Here is a 24,667-nt window from a genome sequence, read left to right on the forward strand (position 1 = left end):
GTTCATCTGTTAGAATTTTTCAAGCATCTGTTCAGTGACTTGATAGTTAAATTTGAATACAACTTCTACCTTGGGTTATGTTGCAGGTTTGTGGCTTAGTTTTACATTTTGTTTCTTAAAATAATAGAAAATAATAGCCCAAGATTCCCATTAATTCCTATTGTCTTTTGTGTTGTTTTAAGAATAAAATAGTTACTAAGAAAGTTGATGTTACTGATCTTTAGTTGCAGCTCGCCATGGATTACAGAGTCTTGGAAAAGTTGGTATTTCTCGGCGTATGCCTCCACCTGCTAACCTCCCAAGTCTCAAAGCAGAAAACAAAGGCAATGATCCTAATGTGAACATTGTACCTAAAGACGGCACAGGATGGGCATCAAAACAAGAGCAACACGAAGAAGAAAAGTAAGTCGAAGTCTACTAAAAAATGAAATCATTCCCCATTCTTTATGTTTGAGTCCCTTCTATGTGCTAGGTGTTATGCTATGTGTATTACATATATCATGCCCTTTAAAATGTTTTATATATGGTCAGCTCTTGTGTAATTTTTACTAGGAGTGGGTTTAGTGGCAGTATTTTCAGGTGTCAGAATAGGACAGATGACAGGAATACTGATCATAAGTTTCCTTTTATCGTACACTGTGTTAGGCTCCCTCCTATTCCTTACCAAATCAGGCATTCTCTTTCTATGATTTAAGAGCTGATTCTGTTAAATAATTTCCACAAAGCTTAGAGTTCCTGTCTGCCTCATTGAAACTACCTGATGTACATCATAGGTAATCAAGTAATACTATTTGAATGAATAAAGAATTAACAAGAAAACTGGCATGGAATTAGTAATGTCCCTCTTAATCATAATTCATTCAATAAGTATACAGTATTCTGTGTCAAGAATGATGCAGGGTTCTTGGTTTATTGAACGACCAAGCCAAGTAGTGGTAATTTTTAAAAATAAGACAAGAAAATGAGTACTTGATACTTTTTGTCTATAACTGTTACTAAAGCTCTGTATTCTGGAGAGCTTTATATGATAAATGCTACTACTTGGGTGAAGCTTATCAAAGGCTTATTGTTCTCTACTTCTTAGTTAATAGAATTATTTTGTAGTAGCAAGTCAGTTTTAGGTCTGAGTATACGAGAAATATATTGCATTTCTTAAGTCTGTTAACTGTTTTATTTTTAAGCCTTAACTCATTGCAAGGATTGAATGAAACTGTGAAAGTTAAGTCGCTTAGTCATGTCCAACTCTGAGACCCCATGGATTGTAGTCTACCACACTCCTCTGTCCATGGGATTTTCCAGGCAAGGGTACTAGAGTGGGTTACCATTTCCTTCTCCAGAGGATCTTCCCGACCCAGGGGTTGAACCCAGGTCTCCCACACTGTAGGCAGATGCTTTACCATCTGAGCCACCGGGGATGTCAGTTGAAACTGTAGACCCTTGTAAAACACGTTATACTCATGGGGACACATCAGTCAGGTTGCTATGACTTCTTTTGATTAACAGTAATATGTAGCGGTGAACCTATTGACTGCTGAATGGAGAGCTTGCTTATTAGCCTTAGCTCCTGGCTAATCCCACCAATCCAGACTGTATGTATGCCTGTAATGTTATTTCTAATTATAAATGTTTACTTCTTCAAAAGTAATTTTTGGTAGCTATGTTCAATAATGAGTGCTTCTATTTTTTTCTCTCTCTCTTCCTTCCTTCTTCCCTTCCTTTCCTTCCAAAATTAAAAACAAAGCTGTCATCTCCTTGGGTTATTCAAGGGTAGAAATAAAAGGACAAAAATAGCTGTACTTCTTTTAAAGGAATGTTGCAGAGAGAATGCATGGGGGGTGCATCTGAGTAAATATGTAGCCAAAATCATTTGTATACAGAGTTAGCTTAAGTGAAATAATTATTTTGTTTAAACATACAATATCTGAAATAATGGATTCATATTTTTTTAAGAGCACCAGAAGTTCCACCAGCACAACCAAAACCTGGGGTTGCAGCTCCCCCAGAAGTAGCACCTGCTCCCAAATCATGGGCCAGTAACAAGCAAGGTGGGCAAGGAGATGGTAAGTAGACATTAGCTGGGGAAACTGGTTAGGCTTGATAGTTACTGAACAGCCATACAGAAGATAAGGGGCAAATTACACTGTTTTGGCAGGGGCAGAGAACACTGTCAAAAGAAATTATTAGACCCTTAAAAAAAAAGATCTTTAAAAAAAATCTTTTGGTCTAGTTAAGTTTCAGTATTAAGACCTATGTATGAGCCAGTAATAGGAATCAAAGAAGTAGTCTTTAAGATACCCCAAGCCCCACATTACTCTGTCTTTACCCTCTGTAACCAGACAAAATCTTGTGCCTTCAGTTCTGAGACAGAAAATACCCAGACATTAATGTTGATTGCTGTAAACCATATTAATCTCCATGCGTGCCCTTCAGCCTTTCTTGTTTCAAGCATGCTACTCCCAGTTTCCACGGTAGAGAAGATCTAGGAGAATAGCCATCAAGGACAGTAGCTGTGATACTTCCCTCCCTGCTAGGAATGATGGACTCCCCAACAAAATATGATTTCCCCACTTGCAAATATGTCTGTAAAACATATAGAGAAACCCATCTAGGCCCTCAAGCTAATAAAGTCAGTTCTTTTAGTTTATGGAAGTGTAAAATAAATAGGCAGGCAGGTAGATAGGCAAATGAGTGAATAGTGAGGTGCCATCAGTATCTCAGCAGTTAAACAAAAACATCATAGCCTCACCATATTTATAGTGTTGACTCATAAATTCTGTTTTAGTAATGTTGTTTGAACTGGTTCTTAGTGTTATTTATTAGCAAAATAATTTAACTTGTGTTGAAAATGAAAGGAGTCATAATAAAAGAGAAACAGAAGTGAAACTCTACTTGTTTGCTGCACCAATTTTAATGAGTCTGCCAGAACGATGTCTGGCAGATGCCTTTCTCAGATTTTTTTTTTCTCCTCATGGCTGTTCATTAACTTTCCAAGGGATTCTAATTCTAGATAAATTGAAAATTTTATGGATATGAACAGTTACCATTGCAGTGTGGAATAAATTACCAAAAAAAGGAGAGAGCTCTGTCCTGGGAGAGTTTTTGTATTATCTTCAGTATTGTATGTATTTTTTTTTTAATGCGTAGGAATCCAGGTGAATAGTCATTTTCAACAAGAATTTCCTAGCCTACAGGCAGCTGGGGATCAGGAAAAAAAAGAAAAAGAAGCAAATGATGACAATTATGGACCTGGACCCAGTTTACGCCCACCAAGTAAGAATATTTTCTCTTAGTAAAAGTATAGAGTGAGATTATATTTGTGTTCTGTTTTGATATAACCTCCTGCCTGCTGCTGTTGTATGTAGTTTGAAAAGGCAGACAGTAACTATAGTTGATTGCCACTCAAGTTTGGTTTTTACATGAATAGCATCAGTTTAACTTGAGAACTTGTTGGAAGTATGTGTGTTGGGCCTCACACCCAACCTACTAAATCAAAAGTTAGCTTTTTAACAAAATGACTAGGGAACTTACATCAGTATTTGGTTATTTTTACAATAGTCAAAATTTTTATCAAACCTCCCCAATATGCAATGTTCATATATAAATTATGTCCATTCACTTGCTAATATTCAAGGATCCCTTGCTTTCTGAATTAAAACTGAGGAGCTAATTAATTTGAATAGTAAGAGATACTTGTATTATGTGCATTATAAAGCATAAACTAAAAATAGAAATGTAAAATCTTTGAGAGATTTTAAAATGTCTAATTAATTTTTTTTATTTTTTGTTATTGTTATGTGGTTGATGAGTTTATATTAGGAATAATAGTGTCAGCTCCACTATTTTCTTGTTTAATTTCTTTTCACCAGTTATCTGTTGCTGTGTAATGTATTTGGCAGCTTAAGATAACAAACTGAACTGGACATTTCAGTCTCTGACGGTTAGGAATCTGGCAGCCACTTAGCTGGGGGTTCTCTCTCTTCAAAATTACAGTGAAGCCCTCATCTGATGCTGGCCTGACTGGGGCTGCTGTGTCAAGCTCTCTCGTGGCTCGTTTGTGTGTGGGCAGCTTACAACATGACTTCCTCAGAAAAAATAAGGAGGGACAGACAGACATCTCTCACTCAAGATGGAAACCCCCAGGCTTTCATAGCCTGTTTTCAGAGAAGACCGCCAACACATCTATCTTACTGTACAGGTTGCACAGGCCAATCCTGGTACACAGTTGAGTGGACTACATCAGGTGTGAATAGAAGGAGTAGAGACCACTTGAACCAAACAGGGTTTCCTTGTAAAACCAATTATCTGTTTTATCTGGTTACGTGTAGTTGAATCGGGTTACACAGACACTGAATCTGTGCACTTGGGCACATGTAATAGGCAGTGATAGACGAAAAATGAATGAGAGCATGCATCACTATCAATCCTTTTGGGGTACAGAACTCCCTTCCCTCAGGACTGCTCTGGTATAACTGATTTTAATCTCTGTATCAAAAACTGGTGAAGCTTGATTGGGAATTCTTAATATTTTCTTTCCCAACCTCAGTGTTTGCTTCTGGAGGTAGCCTCTGAGGTATATCCTCTCTACTTTGGAAGTCACTGCTCTGACTCCCTAAACACCTTCAAAGCCTAGATATCTAGTACAAACTAGATTAGACTTTTACTGTTTCTTCACTATGCTTACTTGATTTCTAGTACAGAGTAGATTAGACTTTACTGTTCCTTCACTGTGCTTACTTGCTAAAATATTCTTGAAGTATGCCTCACTTGGTTGCACTCTGTTGCATTTTGAGATTTTCTTTGTCTTCTTATTTTCCTATCTCTTTTCACACCAGATGTTGCTTGTTGGAGAGATGGTGGTAAATCTGCTAGTTCATCTTTAACATCTGACCAAGATGAAAAGCCTGGCCAGGATGAAAGCACAGCTGGAGCATCAGAGCAAAGTGATATCCTCAAAGTGGTAGAAAAGAGGATAGCTTGTGGTCCTCCACAGGCTAAACTGAATGGACAGCAGCCTGCCCTTGCTTCGCAGTACAGAGCTATGATGCCTCCTTATGTGAGTATTGTTGAATCAGCAAGGGGCTAAATAAGAGGTTTTTGATCTGGATACCAAGGAAATATTTGGAATGGGGGAAAATTTAGGTCTTTATTTTCATTGACATCTAACTAAAAATTAACATTTCCTTCGATTATGAATTTAGGAATCAATCACAGCAGTACCTGAGTTTTACCCTTAATAGGCATCATAGGTATTTTCATATAACATTACATTAAGATACTGCAAATATTTTTTATACTCAGCATAATTCAAATTAGTGTTACTTATTGAAGCATGCATGTTACCATATCACAAATTTTGTTTTTTAAATATCGTGGTGACAGAATTTTAGTATAATTAATTTCTTAGTAATCCTGTGTTTTCAATTAGGCATTTAAAAACATTTTTATGAGATGAGGTCCATAGGATTTATCAGACTGCTAAAGGGGTTGTTCGTGGCACAAAAAAGGTTAATACCTGCTCTAGTTCTAAAGTTTTTATTAATATACCTTTAAGTTTATTAATATACCTTTAAGTGTTTTTAAAATCTTTGTATAATGAAATATTTTTAACATTCAAAAATAGAAAGCATGAACTTTCTTCCACCCATATCTGCCATACATCTTCAACAGTTACCAATTTGTGGTACATATTGCTTCACTTACATTTCTCACCATCTGGGATTACTAAGCAAATCCTAGTAGATCATCTCATCCATATATATTTTAGATTAGATTTTAAAAGAGGAAGACTAGGGGGAAATTCACAGTGCCATTATCACACATATATTAAAAAAAATTCTTGAAATACTAAATCATTGTTCCAGTTTCCCTGATTATCTCTTAATTAGGATCCAGATACCATCTGTTCTTGAGATTGGTTGGTATTTTTCTTAGCAATTTTATTATCTATGATTATCTTTTCTTCCATCTCTTATTTTCTTTGGAGCATATCTATTACAGTTTGTTATCCCGTGGAGTTTCTCATAGTCTGGATTTTGCTGATTCTGTCCTTATAGTTTCATTTAATATATATTTCTGAGGGGACTTCCCTGGCAGTTCAGTGGTTCCACACTCCCAGTGCAGGGGGCACATGTTTGATCTCTAGTCAGAGAATTAGGTTCCACATGCCACACATTGCACCCCCACCTCAAAAAAAAAAGAACCTAAGAGTGGCAGGGGAAATTTAATTTTTGAAAGTATATATTACTATATATACTTCTGACCCCCGTATTTCCTATAAATTTGTTGCCCTCTTTTTGTTTGCTCTCAGTCTACTGTGAAATTATATGGTGAGTTACATGTATTCAAGTAAATAAATTTACGTTTTATTTAACCATTCTAAGAGAGAAGGAAATAAATTATTAGTACAATTGCTTGTTGAGTATTTTCTTTAATTGTTGGGGTGTATAATAAGGTCAGTCTTAGATGCTAACCTGACCTTGAGTAATGATTTGTATCCAAATACTTGTCTCCTGGTATTTTTCAAGTTGTGCTTCCAAGGACCCCTGAATTGCCAGATGTTGGGGTGGGATAAGGGAAGTTAAGAGGGAAGATCAAGTGAGCTCTGTTACCAGTTTCATCAATGAATTTATTCAAATAAAGTGTTTCACTAAACAAACATGTTTTAAAATATTATATATTGAGAAGTTGTTTCTACAATGTTTTTGAGGCAAATTCCTAAATTTTAAACATTTAACACCACATAAATTACTATCTATGCCTGAGTAATCAGAAGGATCTAATGCAACTTAACCTATGACCATTTGCCTCCAATCATCTATTTGCTAATTTCAGTGTGGAAGTGAGATGGAACCAAAAATTCTCTGGAGTATTCCCCAGACACAAAGCTTCCCCAGTTGAGTTTCAGCTGTTGCTTATCTTAATTAACTTTTGCTCCAACTCTGCTTAGAAATTTCTTCTTTACATAGCACAATCATATAAGCATAGCTTTTCTTCAAGTATGAAGTAATTTCCTCATCTAATGGTTCTTTTGTTTTTAAAGAAAAACTAATCTATTTCAGGATATAAATTATGTATTTAAGGTAATACAATTTCATTTTTTTAAAACATAATTTAACCTGGATATGAGAAGAGTAAATAACCAAGCACTGCTTGACATTTCTTCCCTTAGAAACCATAGGATAATTCCCTTGGTATTACTAGTTGTCTTCATAAACTATCATACAAATTCTCCTAAAGTCAGATTCGCAGAGCCAAGTTCCCATGGAGAGCATCATCTTTGGGCCTTTGTATGTAACTACTATCTGTGTAATAACTTGACTCAGAATCCACTTGTGCCCTACCCATAGAAAATCCCTCAATTAGCTGCCTCCCCACTTCCTCCCTCACCTTTCTCTGGTTATGGGCTATTCTTGTGTCTGAACTGAGTTCTTTACCAACAAATCTGCTCTCAGTTAATCTACCGAGACCGCATTAGGATGAGGTTTCACATTGTATCATTTCACATCTTTAAACTTGGTTAAGAAAATTGAAGTTTTCTGAGGTGCATGCATGTTGTGTTTGTTATATTTTCAGTTCCGTGCACAGTTATTTTTATGAAACTTTGTTAATGAGATAACAGAAGTTCTTAATATGATGTGTCCTAGTTCTTATCTCTTTGTAATGACTTGGTAGAGGCAGTAGTTTTATAAAAGGCTTGTTACTGACAGTGTTATCTATACCAGTAGATAAAATTCTATATTCACAGTGCTATTTAATCATTTCTATGTATTATAATTTCAGGCTTGGGTTAACTTTTTTTTTAATAACTTAGTAGCTAAATTTACCAATTTTTGTTTCCTTAATGCAGATGTTTCAGCAGTATCCTAGGATGGCCTATCCTCCTCTACATGGTCCCATGAGGTTTCCACCTTCTTTATCTGAAACAAACAAGTAAGACTATTAAATGATTAAAGTTTGCAGGGTATATGTATATATATATATGTGTATATATATATATGCTTGTTAAAATTTTCAGGAGGTTGAGTAGATTGTGGGGATTTATTATTCTGTCTTCAAGGTACATTTGTCATCAACAAGTAATTGGTTGACTTTCATCAAGATAGAACAAAACTACTTTAATCTTCTAAAACATTAAATCATTTGACATAAAATACTGAAAACTGAAAATTGTGGCCCCCGAAATGGATGGCACTTGTTTACTCTTTCTTCCTTCCATGACGTTGATAACCCCCATTCTTTTTTTTAATTGTAAACCTTGAGCATCCTCCTGAATGATGATTTTCCTTCAAGTTCTTTATTTTCAGATGAGTAGTACTCTTAGCCATATAGACTTCTAATGTATATTTGTTGTATTTTAAATGCTTGAAAATTTTGCTGTTAAATATCTGCATAAGAAATATCATTATGTATTGTCTTAAATTTGTGTGTTAATCTTACAGTCTCTTCATACACATGTCAGTGCAGAATACTTTGTATATCATCATGTAGAAAGCATTAATGTTGAATTGAAATTAACTAAATTCCAATCTTTTACTATTTTCCTAATTTAGTATCATTAATTAGTATCCTTTTTCCCTCATAACCTGTCACTGCTTAGAGGCCTTCGAGGAAGAGGCCCACCTCCTTCATGGGCCTCTGAGCCTGAACGTCCCTCCATCCTTAGTGCGTCAGAGCTAAAGGAGCTTGATAAATTTGATAACCTAGATGCTGAAGCTGACGAAGGTTGGGCAGGTAGGAGACAAGATTAGTAAAGCATTTTTAGATTTTATACACTTTGAAACAGTCAGTCTGAATTCTCCTTAATTTAATAGGTGCTCAGATGGAAGTGGATTATACAGAACAGCTGAATTTCAGTGATGATGATGAGCAAGGAAGTAGTAGTCCTAAAGAAAACAGCAGGTAAGGTGTGATATCTGTTACTAATAACAGTGTGAATTTGTTAATGTAACGTGGGCCATTTATTTAATTTTATTTTTGTCTGCTCTGGGTCTTTGTTGCTCACAGGCTTTCTCTAGTTGTGGCGAGCAGGCGCTGTTCTCTAGTCGTGCACTGACTTCTCTTTGCAGTGGCAGCTTCTGTTACAGGGCACGGGCTCTGGAGAGTTCGGGCTTCAGTAGTTACAGCCTATGGGCTTAGTTGCCCCTTGGCATGTGAAATCTTTCTGGACCAGGGAGTCCAGGAAGTGAGTCCCTGTCCCCTGCAGTGGCAGTTGGATTCTTAAGGACTGGACCACCAGGGAAATCCTGTAAGAGCCATTTATGCAAAGAGTTTTCATTAATAGGTATTTCCTCCCTGCTTATAGAATTTCTACGTTCTACTCTGAGGATTTTTACTGAGTGGGAAGGTGATTGATGAGCCAAATTTTCAAAGTATGAATAATCAAGAAATTAACAGTCTGATGTTTCTAAAGAAAATATTTATTTTTTAAAAAGAAGCTGTTTATATGGTTGAGTCCCTAACCCATTTGCCTAAAACTGTCACAACATTGTTTGTTAATTGGCTATACGCAATACAAAATAAAAAGTTAAAAACTACATAGATGCTCGTCATCTAATGGAGATACTTTGAGAGACAGTATCGGATCATTTAAAACTTTTTACTTTCTTGACCTAATCCATATTTATAAAATTGGAGAAAACTTACTTGGGTTACAATAGCTGTTTCAAGTCTTTGATTTTTTTAAACTTAGCAAGGAGCAATAAGTTCTTGGGAAATGGGAGCTTTTCCTCTTTCTTTTTTTTTTTTTTTTTTAAACGTAAGGGTGAGGTCAGGAATATATGGGTCATAAAGCATAAAAATTGGGCTCTTAAACAGGAGCTTGCATGTACATATCAGTATAGTTTTTCAGCCATAATGTTGCAATCATTGCTGTTTGATGATCAGCTGTGAGATGCCTGTGATTTGTCATTACTTTTAAATACTACAGCTTGATTGCTCTTTTTCATTAAATCAGAACAAATTAGAGTAAATGAGAATAATTAATTATCTGGAGTATTAGTTGCATTCAGATGAGAGTTTTGGGTGAGAATAATAGATTAATAGAAAATGATGGAATCATATTGTGTGTCAAGTGTGAGTGTCTGTATTTGACAAGTATTCTATTGCAGCTTATATCTTGTGATAATCTGGCCAAGCCCAGGCCCCATCACATAGTAGATAATAGCGTATATTTCTCGAGTGAATAAATTTGCACTGCTCAATTAAAAAGCCATCTCATTCCTTAATGCATTTTCCCCCAAAACTATATGAAAGTAATGTCTTTTTTATGTTGAGAAAATGCATTTACTTAACATTTATATTTTGTCCATTCTACTTATTATTTCACTTGGGTTTTGATTCTTCAGTGAGGATCAAGGTTCAAAAGCCTCTGAAAACACTGAAAACCGAAAAGAACCAGATGAAGTTTCCAGCACCAAATCATCTTCTCAGATACCTACCCAGCCATCAGTAGCAAAAGGTCCCTATGGGAAAGGACCGCCGTTCAATCAGGTTTGTGGGAATCATGAGGTTCTTGTCACTGCAGATAAGGGACAAGGATGAATTAATCTTATAATCATAGAGTTGGAAAAAGACTTAGGAAATGGAAACTATATATTTTTTCTTAAAGAGACATAAACCATAGATTTATTGCATACCAACGGGAACTATCAGTACTATAGTAGCTAAAAATACTGAGTAGAAACTAAAGTTTCACTCTTTTCCTTCTTATAGCAGCTTGGTCAGGTCAGAGTGGAAGGATAAATTGTTTTTCCAAACAAACATACCTGAAGTGCTCCTCAGTTTATTGGATGCTTTGTAAATCCTAGTTAGTATTCATGTGTGAAATTATATATTATCCCAGTAGGGAAATCACACTAGGGCGTAAAGAAATCTATGAAGTCTGAGCTATTTTGAAAAACATTTTTTTTCAAGGAAGCATATGGACGGTAGATACACTTGATCTTGCTTCTAAAATGTAGTAAGAACTACATTACAATGTGAGAATTTAAAGGGACTGTCTTCCAAAAAGCCTACTTTAGTAATTCATGATATACTCAGCATGAGTTTGTTGAATTCGTACAAAACAAATGGAGGAATGGTGCCTTCAGGGAGGTTAAAAATAAGGAGCTAACAGTGCAGTGACAGAGTGCACATAGTTCTTAGAAACTTCTGTGTAAAAGATTTCATAAAAAACATGCTACTTAAAGCAAGAAATAGCCAGTAAAAGGAAAGGAGCAATTCCAAAGGGAAGGGACCACTTCCTACCAGAGTGGAGAAGTATGAAAGCTTCATGGAGAAACAAGGCCCTGTGAAGAAGTCCCCAGCAGTGTGATATTGGAGAGGAGTAAGAGCTGTGTAAGAACTAGTAGTTGTTGAGTAGTAGATGCTGTACCAGAAGTTTGCATTTCATAAGCCATTGGTGAGTCATTGGAAAGTAAATTTGTGAATTCTGGAAAAGCAGGTTTTTTTAAGTAATTTTTAAGTAAAACCTGTATTTTGTGTGACTTTTAACTGACATAATAGGGGATGATGAATGAACGGAGAAATATAGACTATCTTTATGTGTGTGTGTGAGATACTGATATATAAAAACAAGTGACTAATCCATTCATATCTGGTTTCAGTGTTTTAGATGTTTCTTTTCTTTATATAAACTTAAAAAGTTTAGTCTGTCATTAGGAAAAAAATTCCATAAAAAGAATTGGACCTATATAAATAAAAATTTGAAATTAAAGGCATAATTCTCCACAGCCGGATTACTTGGGCTACAATTCTAGAATTTTTACACTAAGAATCTACTTTTAACAAAGTTATTTTGTGTTTGTAACCTTATTGAAATGCCTGAGTGACTCTAGAACGTAGTTATATTATAGGGACTGATGTACTTTTATTTAAAAAGGAAAAGAGTAATGATGTTTTACGTTTTGCAGTCTTTTGGTCTCACTGAAAAACATTACAGTCAGAAATATTTGAAGTAGATATTTTTTATCTTATTTTGTAAAAATTCTTTTCTTTATAATAGGAACGTGGACCATCATCACACTTGCCACCACCTCCAAAGTTGCTTGCACAGCAGGTAAATCTTAACTAAATGCTTATTAATAGTCTGTAGGTATTATTTGCCCTATTTGTTATAGTGGAAAGGTTCTGTGTTTCTTATTGATAATTTTTATGAAATAGTTACCAACTTTACATTGTAGCTGCACCTCTTTCTTTAGCCTGTCCCTCTTCCTTCTCAGCTGATTAGCATGCTCCTGATTTTTCTAAGAAAATAAGAAGCACCTGTTCTTCCTAATCAAGTACCTTTCCTGTACTGACTTTTTTTCTACTGTCCTTGTTCCTTAGGACCACCTTTCTACTTGTTCCCTGGATCCCATCTTTGTCGGTTACCAATAATATTGTCTCTCACCTTCAAGAAAAGTTTTAAACACCAACCCTTCTTCAACTTCCACTACAGTTCACACCTCCCCATCACCACCACCCGTTTCCTCCCTATATCTCTGTTCTCCATGGCAAAATTGTTTTAGTGAGTTCTTTACACTTCCTGCCATCACTTTCTCATTAACCCTCTCCAGTTATACTTTCGTCTCCCAGTATACCTTTGAAAAAGTGTTATTATCAAGGTTAGTAATGACTATTCCATCTTGCCACAGTCAGTTCTCTTATATTCATTTACTTAATCTCAGCAGCAGTTAGCATAGGTAATCTCTTCGTCCCTCCATCCTTCTAAAATTTGCTTTTGAAATATCACAGATATTAACAGTTCACAGGCCTTCCTTCCCTGATCACTCTGTTGTGATAGGTGCACGTACCATCACCATCATCTGCACTAGTCATTTTTCTTTTAACTGTTGCATGCTCTTTGTAGCATTTCTATACACATACAAACTAAAACTAAAACATTTAGCAGAAAATGTAGAAGAAAGTCTTTATGAACTTGGGCCAACAAAAATGTCTTGGATGAGACAAAAAAGACATGAATTAGAAAGAAGAGATTGATCAGTTTGATTTTTGAAAAACATCTCTAAGGCAAAGAAAAGATATCACAGGAAAAATATTAGTATTTCATCTGACAAGGAACTTATATTGGGCAGTGGGGGGGGGGGGTGCACATACGTGTATTGAAAAACTCTTGCAACTCAACAATGAGACCAAAGAGTCCAACAGAATGATTTGAACATTCGTTTCATAAAGTAAGGTATACAGATGGCTAATAAGCACATGAAAAAATGTTCAATATTTTTAGTTCCCAGCAAAATGAAAACTAAAACCACATTGAAATTTTGTTACATGTCCAGAATTTTCAAGGCTGATGGCACCAGTGGCACCAGATGTTGGCAAGGTATAGAGCAGATGACACCCTCATACATTGCTGATGGAGCCATAAAACCTGTAATCACTTTGGAAAACAGTTTGGCAGTTTCTTATAGAGTGAAACACATAGTTGTCATATGACTTGGCAGTTCCATTCCTAGGTATTCATCTAAAGGAAATGAAAACATGCATTTACACAAATACTTAAGCAGGAATAGCTGTAGCTGTCTTATTCCTAGTTAAAAAACTAGAAGCAATCCAAAAGTGTGTCTGTCCACAGACAAAACAGTATGCTTCTGATGCTGTAGTATCCAGCAATAGAATTGAGCAAACAGTTGTTGCACGCAGTGACCCCAAAACCACTACCCTGAGTACCAGAAGCCAGATACAAAACAACAAAACTTATTGTGTCCATTTTTGTGAAATTTTAGGAAAAGCAGAACTACTCTATACTACAGAAGTAGATTACTGGTTGCATGGGGTCAGGGATTCATAAAGAAGACTGGTGAAAATGCTTTATATGTTGAATGGGGCAATAGTTACATAAGTTTATCATTTGTCCAAAGTCATCAAACTATACAGTTAAAATATATACATCACATTTTATGTAAATTATACTTCAGTAAAGTTGCTTTTCAAAAAAATGCTTACCCTGTGAGTTTAGAGTGTAAATTAGGTGTGCTTATATAATTACTTTGTTTTTGCAGCTTGTCTTTGAGGTATAGATTAAGTAACAATACCAGAGAGATGGAGCAGTTTTTCTAAGATAGCACTGTTAGTAAATGGTAGAGTCTGGATTCATGGTTTGGTTGGTTGGTTGTAGTATTCAGTCCAGTGTTTTCACCATATCATTGTTTTCTCTTTTGTAGGAATTCTGAATAGTTACATGGCTTTTAAGGTTTCTTCACCCTAGTAGCTATTAAAAATCAGTATTTTAAAAGCACATTTTTAGTTCCTTGATGTTTCAGCTCTTCATGTGCTTTTTTTCATTCTGCTTGTCTTTGCATAGTTGTTGGCATTGATTTTAGACTTTGTAGTAATATGTTTCAGAGCACATCAGTTGAAAATTAAATTAGTAAAACTCAGTCTCTAAGGTGATTCCCTCTCCACCATGGGCTCCAGATATGAATCTCTCTTTAAACACAGACTTCTCAAAAAAAAAAAGGATTCTCTACCCAGGCTGCTTTCTAGGAGTTTCTTCTCCTTTGGTGTGTCAGCAGCAGCGGTGTCTCTGTGCGCTTCACTTAGTGTCTTTGACTGTCCACTCTTTGCTTGTAACTGCACCCCGGTCTTGGCTCGTGTGGTGCCATGTTGCGTCTCTATGGGCTTCCTTTCCCCCTCTTTAGCATTCCATCCCTTGCAGTTATTGCTAAAGCACTCATATTCTAAATTTCCTTTGTCTCTAGATTTAGATTTTGAAATACTTGTTGTGGCAGCTTCTAATTTTACTCAGCAAATACTGAGTGAGCATTAATGTCTGGCACAATAGACAGGTACATGCTCAGTTAATATTAGATGGCTGGATTAACTATTCTAGAAACTTATCTAGATATACTATTTTCCCCACATTTTGCATTTAATGTGTATGTTTTTCAGGGAAATTTTCTGATATTCTATGGAGAATTTTGCTCCTGCTATTTGTCTGTGATATATCCTGTGTTGTCATACTCATCTGAGAATTTATTTTAAAATTTCAGCATCCTCCTCCAGACCGACAGGCAGTACCTGGAAGACCAGGCCCTTTTCCTCCCAAGCAGCAGGTCCCAGATGAAGATGAAATATGGAAGCAAAGAAGAAGGCAACAGTCAGAACTTTCTGCAGCAGTAGAACGTGCTCGTAAACGGCGTGAAGAGGAAGAGCGAAGAATGGAAGAACAAAGGAAAGCAGCATGTGCCGAGAAACTTAAACGACTGGATGAGAAGCTTGGCATAGTGGACAAACAACCCTCTCCAGAGGAAATCAGAGAAAGGGAGCGAGAAAAGGAACGGGAAAAGGAACGGGAACGTGAGAAAGAACTTGAAAAAGAGCAAGAGCGGGAGCGAGAGAAGGAGAGGGAAAAAGAAAGGGAAAGGCAACAGGAAAAGGAAAAAGAACTGGAGCGAGAACAGGAAAAACAGAGAGAAATGGAGAAGGAAAGGAAGCAAGAAAAAGAGAAGGAGCTAGAACGGCAGCAAGAAAAGGAAAAAGAACTGCAAAAGACGAAAGAACAGGAAAAGGAATGTGAGTTGGAGAAGAGAGAGAGAGACAAAGTGGACGAAAAAATTGAACACAAAGAACCTACTTCAGAACCTATGGTAGAAAAACCAGAAAGTGAAGACAGCTGTAACAAAGGTATGATAGTCTTGTTTGTCCTTATGTAAGCTTTGCAAAAGGCTTCCTATTAACTTATATTGTGAATGTTGAATGTTTGTGTATTTTAAAATATGTAATCCAAATAAAAGTGATTGATGTTTTTTGGTTATAGGTTGAATTTTACTGGATACTTTTTTTTTATTTGAATACTTGAAAATGTGGGTTTTGTTCTGTAATTTTTTTTATTATGATAAAATTCATGTAGCATAAAATTTAGCATCTTAACCATTTTTATTAAAATGATATTAAAAGCACTCATAATGAACCATCACTGCCATCTATCTCCAGAACTCCTCTCATCTTGTGAAATCAAAATTCTATATCTATTAAACAATAACTCCCCAGCCCCTGGGTGGTGATTCCTGTGGGTGTGATTGTAACTGTTGGCAGTGCCTCATGTGGGTGGAATCATATAGTATTTGTCTTTCTGTGACTGACACTTCTGTTTATCATAATGTCCGTAAGTTTCATCAGTTGTAGCATGAGTGAAAGAAAAAAAGAAAGGATAGAATTTCCTCCATTTTTAAGTCTACTAATCCATCACATAAATGCACACACACACCATATTTTGCTTACCCAATCTGTTGATGGACGCTTGGGTCGATTCCATGTTTTACCTATTTTGAATAATATTGATGTGACTGTGAGTGTACAGAGATATCTGTTTGAGACCCTACTTTCTTTTGAGTCAGGCATACCTCAGAGATGTTGTAGGTTTGTTCCAGATCACAGCAATAAAGCAAGTCATGTGAATTTTTTGATTTCCCAGTGCGTATAAAAGTTATGTTTATACTATTCTGTAGACTATTAAGTGTACAGTAGCATTTTCTTTAGATATATATATATGTATATATATAGTATGTGCATACCTTAATAATACTTAATTGCTAAAAATGCTAACCATCACTAACCCTTCAGTGAGTCATGATCTTTTTGCTGGTGTGGGAGAGTCTTGCGTCAGTGTTAATGCTGCTGATGATCCAAGTGGTGGTTGCTGAAGGTTGGAGTGGTTGCTGTGGCAAATGTCTGTAAGATAGCAATGAAGTTTGCTGCGTCAATTGGCTCTTATTTTACAAATGATTTCTCTATAACATCAATGCTGTTTCATAACTTTATCCACAAAAAAATCTTTCAAAATTGGAGTCAGTCCTCTCAAATCCTGCTGATGCTTTACCAAGTAAGTTTATGTAATAATAATATAAATCTTTTGTTGTCTTTTTAACAGTCTTCATAGTCATCCCCAGGAGTAGATTCCATCTCATAAAACCACTTTCTTTGTTCATCCATTAGAAAGCAGCTTACTGTCTATTCAAGTTTTGTCATAAGGTTGCAGCAATTCAGTTGTACCTTGGCTCCACTTCAGATTTCTAGCTCTCTTGCTGTTTCTGCCACATCTGCAGTTACTTCCTCCACTGCAGTCTTGAACCCCTCAAAATTGTCCAGTACTAAGTTGAATAAAAGTAGCAAAAGGAGGCACCCTTGTCGTCTTCCTGATCTTGCAGAAAAACTTCTCAGACTGTCAGCATTGAGTGTGGTATTAGCTGTGGGTTTCTGATTAAGTGGATTTTATTATATTGAAGTAGTTTCCTTCTATTCCTAGTTTGAGTATTTTTATCATAAAAATGTGTTGAATTTTGTCAAAAATCCTTTTCTGTATTAATTTTGATGATCATGTTATTTTCCTTTCATTCTGTCAATGTGTAGTATATTGATCAGTTTGTATATATTGAACCATCCTTGCATCCCAGGGATATATCCCACTTGGTAATGGTAATTAGTATACTTTCAGTATGTTGCTAAATTCTATTTTCTAGTATTTTATTGAGAATTTTTGCATCAGTGTTCATAAGAGATATTTGTATTTATCTGCAGTTTTCTTGTGTCCTTGTTTGGCTTTGGTATCATGGTGTTGCTGGTCTTGTAGATTAATTAGAAAGTGTTCCCTCTTCTGTTTTTGGAAGTTTGAGAAGAATTGATGTTAGTTTTTTAAATGTTTGGTGGAATTCATCAGTGAAGCCATCAGGTCCAGGACTTGACTTTGCTGCAAGATTTTTGATTGCCAAGTCAATCTCCTAACTAGTTAAAAAAGTCTGTTCATATTTTATGTTTCTTCGTGATTTTTAGTGTTGGTAGATATTTTCGTTTTGGAGACTGTACATTTCATCTAGGTTATCCAGTTCATTGGTCATCCAGTTCATAGTTCTCTCATAATCCTTTTTATTTCTGTATAATTGGTAGTAATTTCCCATTTTCATTTCTAATTTTAGTAATTTGAGTCTTTTTTTCCCTTAGTTTACTGTCCCAGCTAAATATTAGTCAATTTTGTAGAGCTTGTCAAAGAACCAACTTTTGTTTTCATTGATTTTTCTCTATTTTTCTGTTCTCTATTTTCTTGATCTCTGCTGTGAATTTTATTTCCTTCTGGTACCTTGGGTTTGGTTCTTATTCTCATTCCTTAAGTCATAACTCTAGGTTATTGATTTTGAGAGCTTTCCTGGTCTTTAATGTAACCATTTATAGTTATAAATTCCCCCCTTTACTTTTCCTGTATCCTGTAAGTTTTTGTATGTTGTGTTTTTGTTTACATTCATCTCTTAGGTATTTTCTAACTTCCCTTGCACTTTCTTTTTTAATTTTTTGGTTGTTTAAGAGTGTTATTTAATTTCTTGGAGAAGGAAATTATTTAATTTCCACAAATTTATGAATATTCCTTATTTCTCTAGTGGTTTTGAACTTCTTTCCATCTTGGTTAGAGAAAAAACTTTCTATATCTGTCTTTTGAGCTCTTTTGAGAGTTAATTTGGGTCCTAACATCGTCTGTTCTGAAAATGTCCTTGAAAAGAATGTGCTGTTTTTGAGTAGAGTGTTCTGTATGTGTCTGTGAATCTAGTTGGTTTGGTGGTGGTTTAGTCACTAAGTCGTGTCTGACTCTTTTGACTCCATGAACTGTAGCCTCTCAGGCTCCTCTGTCCATGGGATTCTCCAGGCAAGAATACTGGAGTGGGTTGCCATTTTCTTCTCCAGGGGATCTTCCCGACCTGGGAATCAAACCTGGGTCTCCTGCATTGTAGGCAGATTCTTTACCAACTGAGCTACGAGGGAAGTCCAGAGTTGGTCTAGTTGGTTTATTAAGTCCTTTTTCCTTACTTCTGTGTGGCTGTTCTGTTCATCATTGAGATGGGGTTGTTGAAGCCTCTGAATGTACAAGTATGTATCCCCCAGGATGTACAAGTATTTTGCATCATAGTTTTCTTTAATGGTCCTGTTACTAGGTGTGTAAATGTTTATAAATGTTGTGTCTTGCTGTATTGAACCTTTTATTAGTATTTAATGACCTTCTTTGTCTCTTGTAAAACTTTGATTTAAAGTCAGTTTTATCTCAATGTAGCCACCCTGCTCTCTTTTGGTTACTATTTCCATGAAATATGTTTTCATTTTCAGTTTATTTGGATCTAAAGTGAGTTTATTATAGATATCATATAGTTAGATGACCTTCAATTCTATTTTGTCAGCAAAATAGTATTGGCTTCATACTTAGATGCTGATTCTTTTACTCTTTTATGATTCCACAGCGTTTAACTATATGAAATCTCCTTTGTTTATACACGAGTTAATACCTCTAAAATTTAAGTTGAATAGAGCTTAATGGGAATTTTGGATTGTCATAATTAAATGACTGCTCTGTTCATAATTTCATATTTGTTTTTCTACCAGCTTGGATATATAAAAGCTTTCATAGGTTATCTATATGCTTACCAGAATGCTTCCCCCCCCCCCCCCAAAAAAAAAAAAAAAAAAAACAACTTTGCTGGACTTCCCTGGTGGTCCAGTGGTTAATACTCTGCTTCCATCACAGGAGGCATGGGTTCATACCTGTTGATGTGTGGCACCACACCCCCTAAAAAGCTATTTCTTTGCTAGCTATAATCAGCTGATGTATTCTCCCCAAAATTGGATCAAAAACTCTAATTAATAGAACTGTGCTCCAAATTTAACGTTTGGTCTTAGTAGAGTTAACAGTGATTTAAAATAGAAAGAGTTTTATTTCAGTACATTTTTGTTAACAGAAATACTGAAATTTTTTTTTACCGTAAAACCCATGCTGTTTCCATAAGACAATGCTGCTTGAAGTTATAAAGCTATTTAAAGTTTTCCTTTAAGTTTTTAATCTGTATTCTAAGTTGCCTTCAAATTTGGTCCTTAATGTCACTATAAAGAGAAGTAAGAGTGTTTTATCTCAACTTTTTAAAAAAATAAGATATAGTCCGTGCAGATTGTTGAGTTACCAAATTGCACAGATTTCTTACATTAAGCAGTCTAGAGATAATTTGATATTGGTTATAGGCTTCTATTATGTATCCTAAGCACTTAGCTCAAAACACTTAAAAAAGGTAAAGCAAAATTTCTCACCACAGAAATGAAAAATATTCTTATACTTTGATGAATTCTGAAAGAACAATCTTAGAGAATTTTATTCGCAGTTAATGAGAAAAAACCATGAATTAGAAATAAGGAAATTCATTTTAGTCATAGTTTTGCAAGCAAATACATGTATTGACCCTGATTAATTTACCGTCAACAGCGACTATATATTGTACATGAACTAATTTTGGTTTTGTTTTTAGTAATCATCATTTGGTGGCACTTATATTTTCATTCACATTTTATATGTCCTCTGATGGCAATTTAACTTTAGCTGGGTTTACCAGTAACGTGTACCCATTTCATTTTTAAATGTTGCACCTTCTTGGCTGTCTTTTCCCTCTAATATTTTATCACTTTTAAAACATTTTTAATATTGAATTTAATACAAAGTGTGACTTTTGATTCTTTACTGCATGGTTTTACATTGGCTTTACATGAGCTTTCCCCTTAAAATTCACCTCTGATTCTCTGAGAAAAGAATTTATAACATAACATGGCTTTGTAGTTGTAACAAATGTCATTTTCTAGAATGAATATAACTGGTTTTCTTTGGGATGAGAACTTTTCTTGGTTGAGGGATGTGTATGGCTCTCCTTTTCGTGCATCATAACTGATACCCTTACATAGAACAATGGTTCATATATTTGAAGATACCGGTGATCATTTGGTTGTCATGACCATTCGTTTTATGATCATTAAAACAAATGATCATAGTTTAGATTCATTAGTTTTCTCTATAGATAATCCCCTAATCAAAAAAATTTTATAAACCTACATGTTCTATTTTAAGTATTTATAGGCCATTCTTGTCTTCATCTAAATGCTAGTGAACCACAAGTAAATGTTGACAGCAGTGTTAACATTTATTGAAACAGTGAAAAATAGAGTTTGAAATGGTTTATTATCGCAAAATATCAAATACAGACTTTTGCATGATAAAGCATCTGGGCATGTGAGTTCTATCTTAAGAATCCATCTTTGAGAAAATCTGAGGTTTTGTTAAACTAAGGTTACCTCATTGCATTGATGGTTACCAATATTAAAGTACAAAATGGTGTTTTGGAGTAAGGATACTTTCTTCCTCATTAACTTTTAAAATATGTCTGATTATTTCACTCCAGTATGAACAGCATGTATTAATGTTAAGTGTCAGAGATGAGTATAATTATCTTTCACCTTTTCTTTGGACAGAGGATGACCCAGTTTTCACTAGACAAGATAGCAATCGCAGTGAAAAGGAGACCACGCAGGCAGCACATGAAACAGAACCAGAGTCAGGGTCTCAGCCTCGGCCTGCTGTATTATCTGGCTATTTTAAACAGTTTCAGAAGTCTTTACCACCACGGTTCCAGCGGCAGCAGGTAACAATAAAACCATTTTATATTGTATGTGTGATTTGAAAGGTTTATTGTTCAGTAGTATGAGAAATAATTTAACATAAAATTCAAAATACCAAAACATACAAATTTCCTCTGAAAAGTTTGCCACTTTTAAATTAGTAAAAGTTTGCTGATGGGGGCTTTATACGTTCCTTTTTTTCTTATGCCTCATCTTCCTTTCTAGGAAATGGTTTCTTGCAGTGTAATTGATGAGTGATTAGTTGCTGAAGTATAAGGCAGAATGTCATAACTGAACCTTTGTTCTCTTGTCTTGCCGTCTCTCACTGTCAAATGTGTTTTGAGTTCTTTTCCCTCAGGGTTTCAAAAAAGCCTGTTTTCCAATATGATTGGTTGTATTGATTTATCACATGGAACTAAAGGCTCAAAATGTGCGATCCTGCCTATTTTTTCAGGAACAGATGAAGCAGCAGCAGTGGCAGCAGCAGCAACAGCAGGGTGTGCTTCCACAAACGGTTCCTTCTCAGCCATCCAGCAGTGCTGTCCCTCCACCACCACATAGACCTCTTTACCAGCCCATGCAACCTCACCCCCAGCATTTGGCTTCCATGGGTTTTGATCCAAGGTGGCTCATGATGCAGTCATACATGGATCCTCGGATGATATCAGGTAGACCTGCTATGGATATTCCACCCATTCATCCTGGTAAGTTGAAATTGGCATTGTCTCCTGGCTTACTTGCAGTTGTGCAAGTTTAGAGTTTTTCATTTTCCCCACAATTTTAATCTTACTTCCTTTGAGAGTTAAAATCTAGTAAGAACTTATATAGGACTTCTTAGTCATAAAATGATGTATCTTCTTTGAGCACAGAGTAGTTAAATTCCAATTACTGTACCTACAGTGTGGTAAGACCAAAATACTGTACTTTCTGTTTTGTGAATATTATTTCAAAAATTTCAGATGGAAAGTTACTGTCTTAGTTATAACATCTGTTGTTTGCTGCATTGTTTTCATTCTTTCAGGTGTTTCAGCATTTAATTTTATCCATATGTTATATATTACAGCTATTTTTTCTGTCATTCAGCCTACCACCTGAATTTCCTAATAGGTTAGCTAAAAACAAATAGCTGTGTTTATCAGAATAAACTCAGATAATCCAGTACTAAGATGGTATAGAGGAAAATTTAGAGGTGATAAAAATACGATCAAGAATTACATCTTGATTTTAAAATTTATACTGAAAATTTTTTTAATTTATTTATTTTAGTTGGAAGCTAATTACTTAACAATATTGTAGTGGTTTTTGCCATACGTTGATATGAATCAGCCATGGGTTTACATGTGTTTCCCATCCTGAACCCTTCTCCCACCTCCCTTCCCATCCTATCCCTCTGGGTCATCCCAGTACACCAGCCCTGAGCACCCTGTCTATGCATTGAGCCTGGACTGGCGATCTGTTTCATATAGAATAGCATTGAAACGTGCATATTATCATGTATGAAAACTTCAAATTTAAGAGACATAATGTATGGCATACTGATCAACTAATTAAATTAATAGAATTTTCTATGGAAAATGTTTTTCTGAAAATTCATCACTTGGTGTAATTCTCAAAATGTTTAACATGCACAGAGTCATGGTACTTGTTATCTGATTTTTATAGGCATTACCTTTTCTTTCGTTTAAAGTAAAATAGACTGTTCTTATGGTTTTGCTTGTGTTGCTTCCTGGATTTTTAAATCTATTTATTTAACAGCAACAATAAAAATCTCATTCACAGAAAAATTCAGTTTTCACTGATGATTTTTTGAGTTAATCAGTTTTGCTTGCCAAAAGTATATCTTTAAATATAGAGATGTCCAAATAGTAATTAAGTATTAACCTGGATACTGTGTCTATAATGATTCTGTTTCCTTTGTTTTCTCCCCACACCCCCATCTTTTTCTGATCTTTTGTGTAGGAATGATTCCTCCTAAGCCATTAATGAGACGAGATCAGATGGAAGGGTCACCAAACAATTCTGAGTCATTTGAGCATTTGGCTCGCTCTGCAAGAGATCATGCGATTTCGCTCTCTGAGCCTCGAATGATGTGGGGGTCAGATCCTTATCCTCATACTGAGCCTCAGCAGGCCACCACTCCCAAAGCAACAGAAGAACCTGAGGATGTAAGGTAATTATTAAAGTCATTAGCAAGCCAATAGAATGTTGTGGGGAAATGAAAACTGTGTAGTCTCCCTGGAGATCATTCTGACTTAGGACTGAGCCACAGATCTGATTTTCTCCCATTTAATATGCCTTATTTCATTCTAGGATGTATTTTCCTTTTCCCAGCATTTAGTATTGATTGATTAGGGCATTTTGTAACATAGTTCTTTCTGTACGTTTATTTAAATACTAAAATTTAGTGGTAGCTGTCAAAATTGTCAAGGTTCTCCTGTACTTGACATATAGTCTGGCTAACGTGTTGATACAATTCTTCCACTTATTTAGAGATGTTAGACATTTAATTTTCAATATCTTATGGGAATTTTCTGAGGTCAAGTTAAGGATAAACACTAATTTACAGTTACTTTGAAGTATCAGACAATTGGTGATCTTCATTAATTTATAATGATAAGTTAGAGCTTTTGCCTTTTCAAGGAATTTGTTTTATGATGTTTTAAAATTCTGATTCATTGGGAAAGATGGACCTACTCTAGTGTATTCTGGTTATAAGTGAAAATTACCAGTTTTGATAGATATAACTTTCACATAAGCATGGTCTAAACTTCTTTTTCTTAAAGACTGAGTTTCATTTCTTTTTAATTGAGGAGAGTAGAAACATAACACACTATCTACCCTCCTGTCAAAGTTTTAAGTATATAGTACAGTGTTGATAACTGTAAGCATAACATCATATAACGGATCTCTAACTTTTTCATCTTGCACAACCAAAATTTTTTACCCATTTAATCACAACTCATTTCCTCCTAGTCCCTGGTAATTACTTCTTTATGGACTAGTTTTATTATATTAATAGTTTATATAAGTGGGATCATACAGTATTTGTTCTGTGATTGGTTTATTTCACTTAGTGTAATCTTCTCATCTATGATGTAGCAGATAGCAGGATTTTCTTTCTTTAAACAACACGCTGTTTGTATGCATATGCGTGTTCTTAACCCATTCATCTCCAGTAGACATTTAGGTTGTTTCGATCTCTTGGCTCTTATGAATAATGTTGCACTGAACTTTTTGTAGAGACATAAGGTTCTTTATG

The 24,667-nt window shown here is 35.4% G+C and overlaps 1 protein-coding gene across 23 annotated transcripts in view; it reads left to right on the forward strand.

Annotated features, from left to right (window-relative positions):
* Positions 1 to 24,667, forward strand: part of PRRC2C (proline rich coiled-coil 2C) — a 95,169-nt gene that overhangs the window by 28,625 nt on the left and 41,877 nt on the right. For 17 of the 23 annotated variants that reach the window (XM_027975606.3, XM_027975598.3, XM_027975609.3 and 14 more), the window contains exons 3-15: positions 225 to 402; positions 1,951 to 2,060; positions 3,145 to 3,270; positions 4,833 to 5,053; positions 7,847 to 7,929; positions 8,597 to 8,730; positions 8,811 to 8,898; positions 10,344 to 10,488; positions 12,002 to 12,055; positions 14,991 to 15,624; positions 21,262 to 21,431; positions 21,863 to 22,112; positions 23,368 to 23,578. In XM_027975606.3, the coding sequence (XP_027831407.1) occupies positions 225 to 402; positions 1,951 to 2,060; positions 3,145 to 3,270; positions 4,833 to 5,053; positions 7,847 to 7,929; positions 8,597 to 8,730; positions 8,811 to 8,898; positions 10,344 to 10,488; positions 12,002 to 12,055; positions 14,991 to 15,624; positions 21,262 to 21,431; positions 21,863 to 22,112; positions 23,368 to 23,578 (2,404 nt within the window). The remainder of the gene's footprint in view (positions 1 to 224; positions 403 to 1,950; positions 2,061 to 3,144; positions 3,271 to 4,832; positions 5,054 to 7,846; positions 7,930 to 8,596; positions 8,731 to 8,810; positions 8,899 to 10,343; positions 10,489 to 12,001; positions 12,056 to 14,990; positions 15,625 to 21,261; positions 21,432 to 21,862; positions 22,113 to 23,367; positions 23,579 to 24,667) is intronic. The other 6 variants (XM_027975600.3, XM_027975604.3, XM_004013692.6 and 3 more) reach the window with 3 other exon arrangements.

Source organism: Ovis aries, chromosome 12 (genome assembly GCF_016772045.2).
Source record: "Ovis aries strain OAR_USU_Benz2616 breed Rambouillet chromosome 12, ARS-UI_Ramb_v3.0, whole genome shotgun sequence".
In the NCBI taxonomy this organism is placed as follows: domain Eukaryota; kingdom Metazoa; phylum Chordata; class Mammalia; order Artiodactyla; family Bovidae; genus Ovis; species Ovis aries.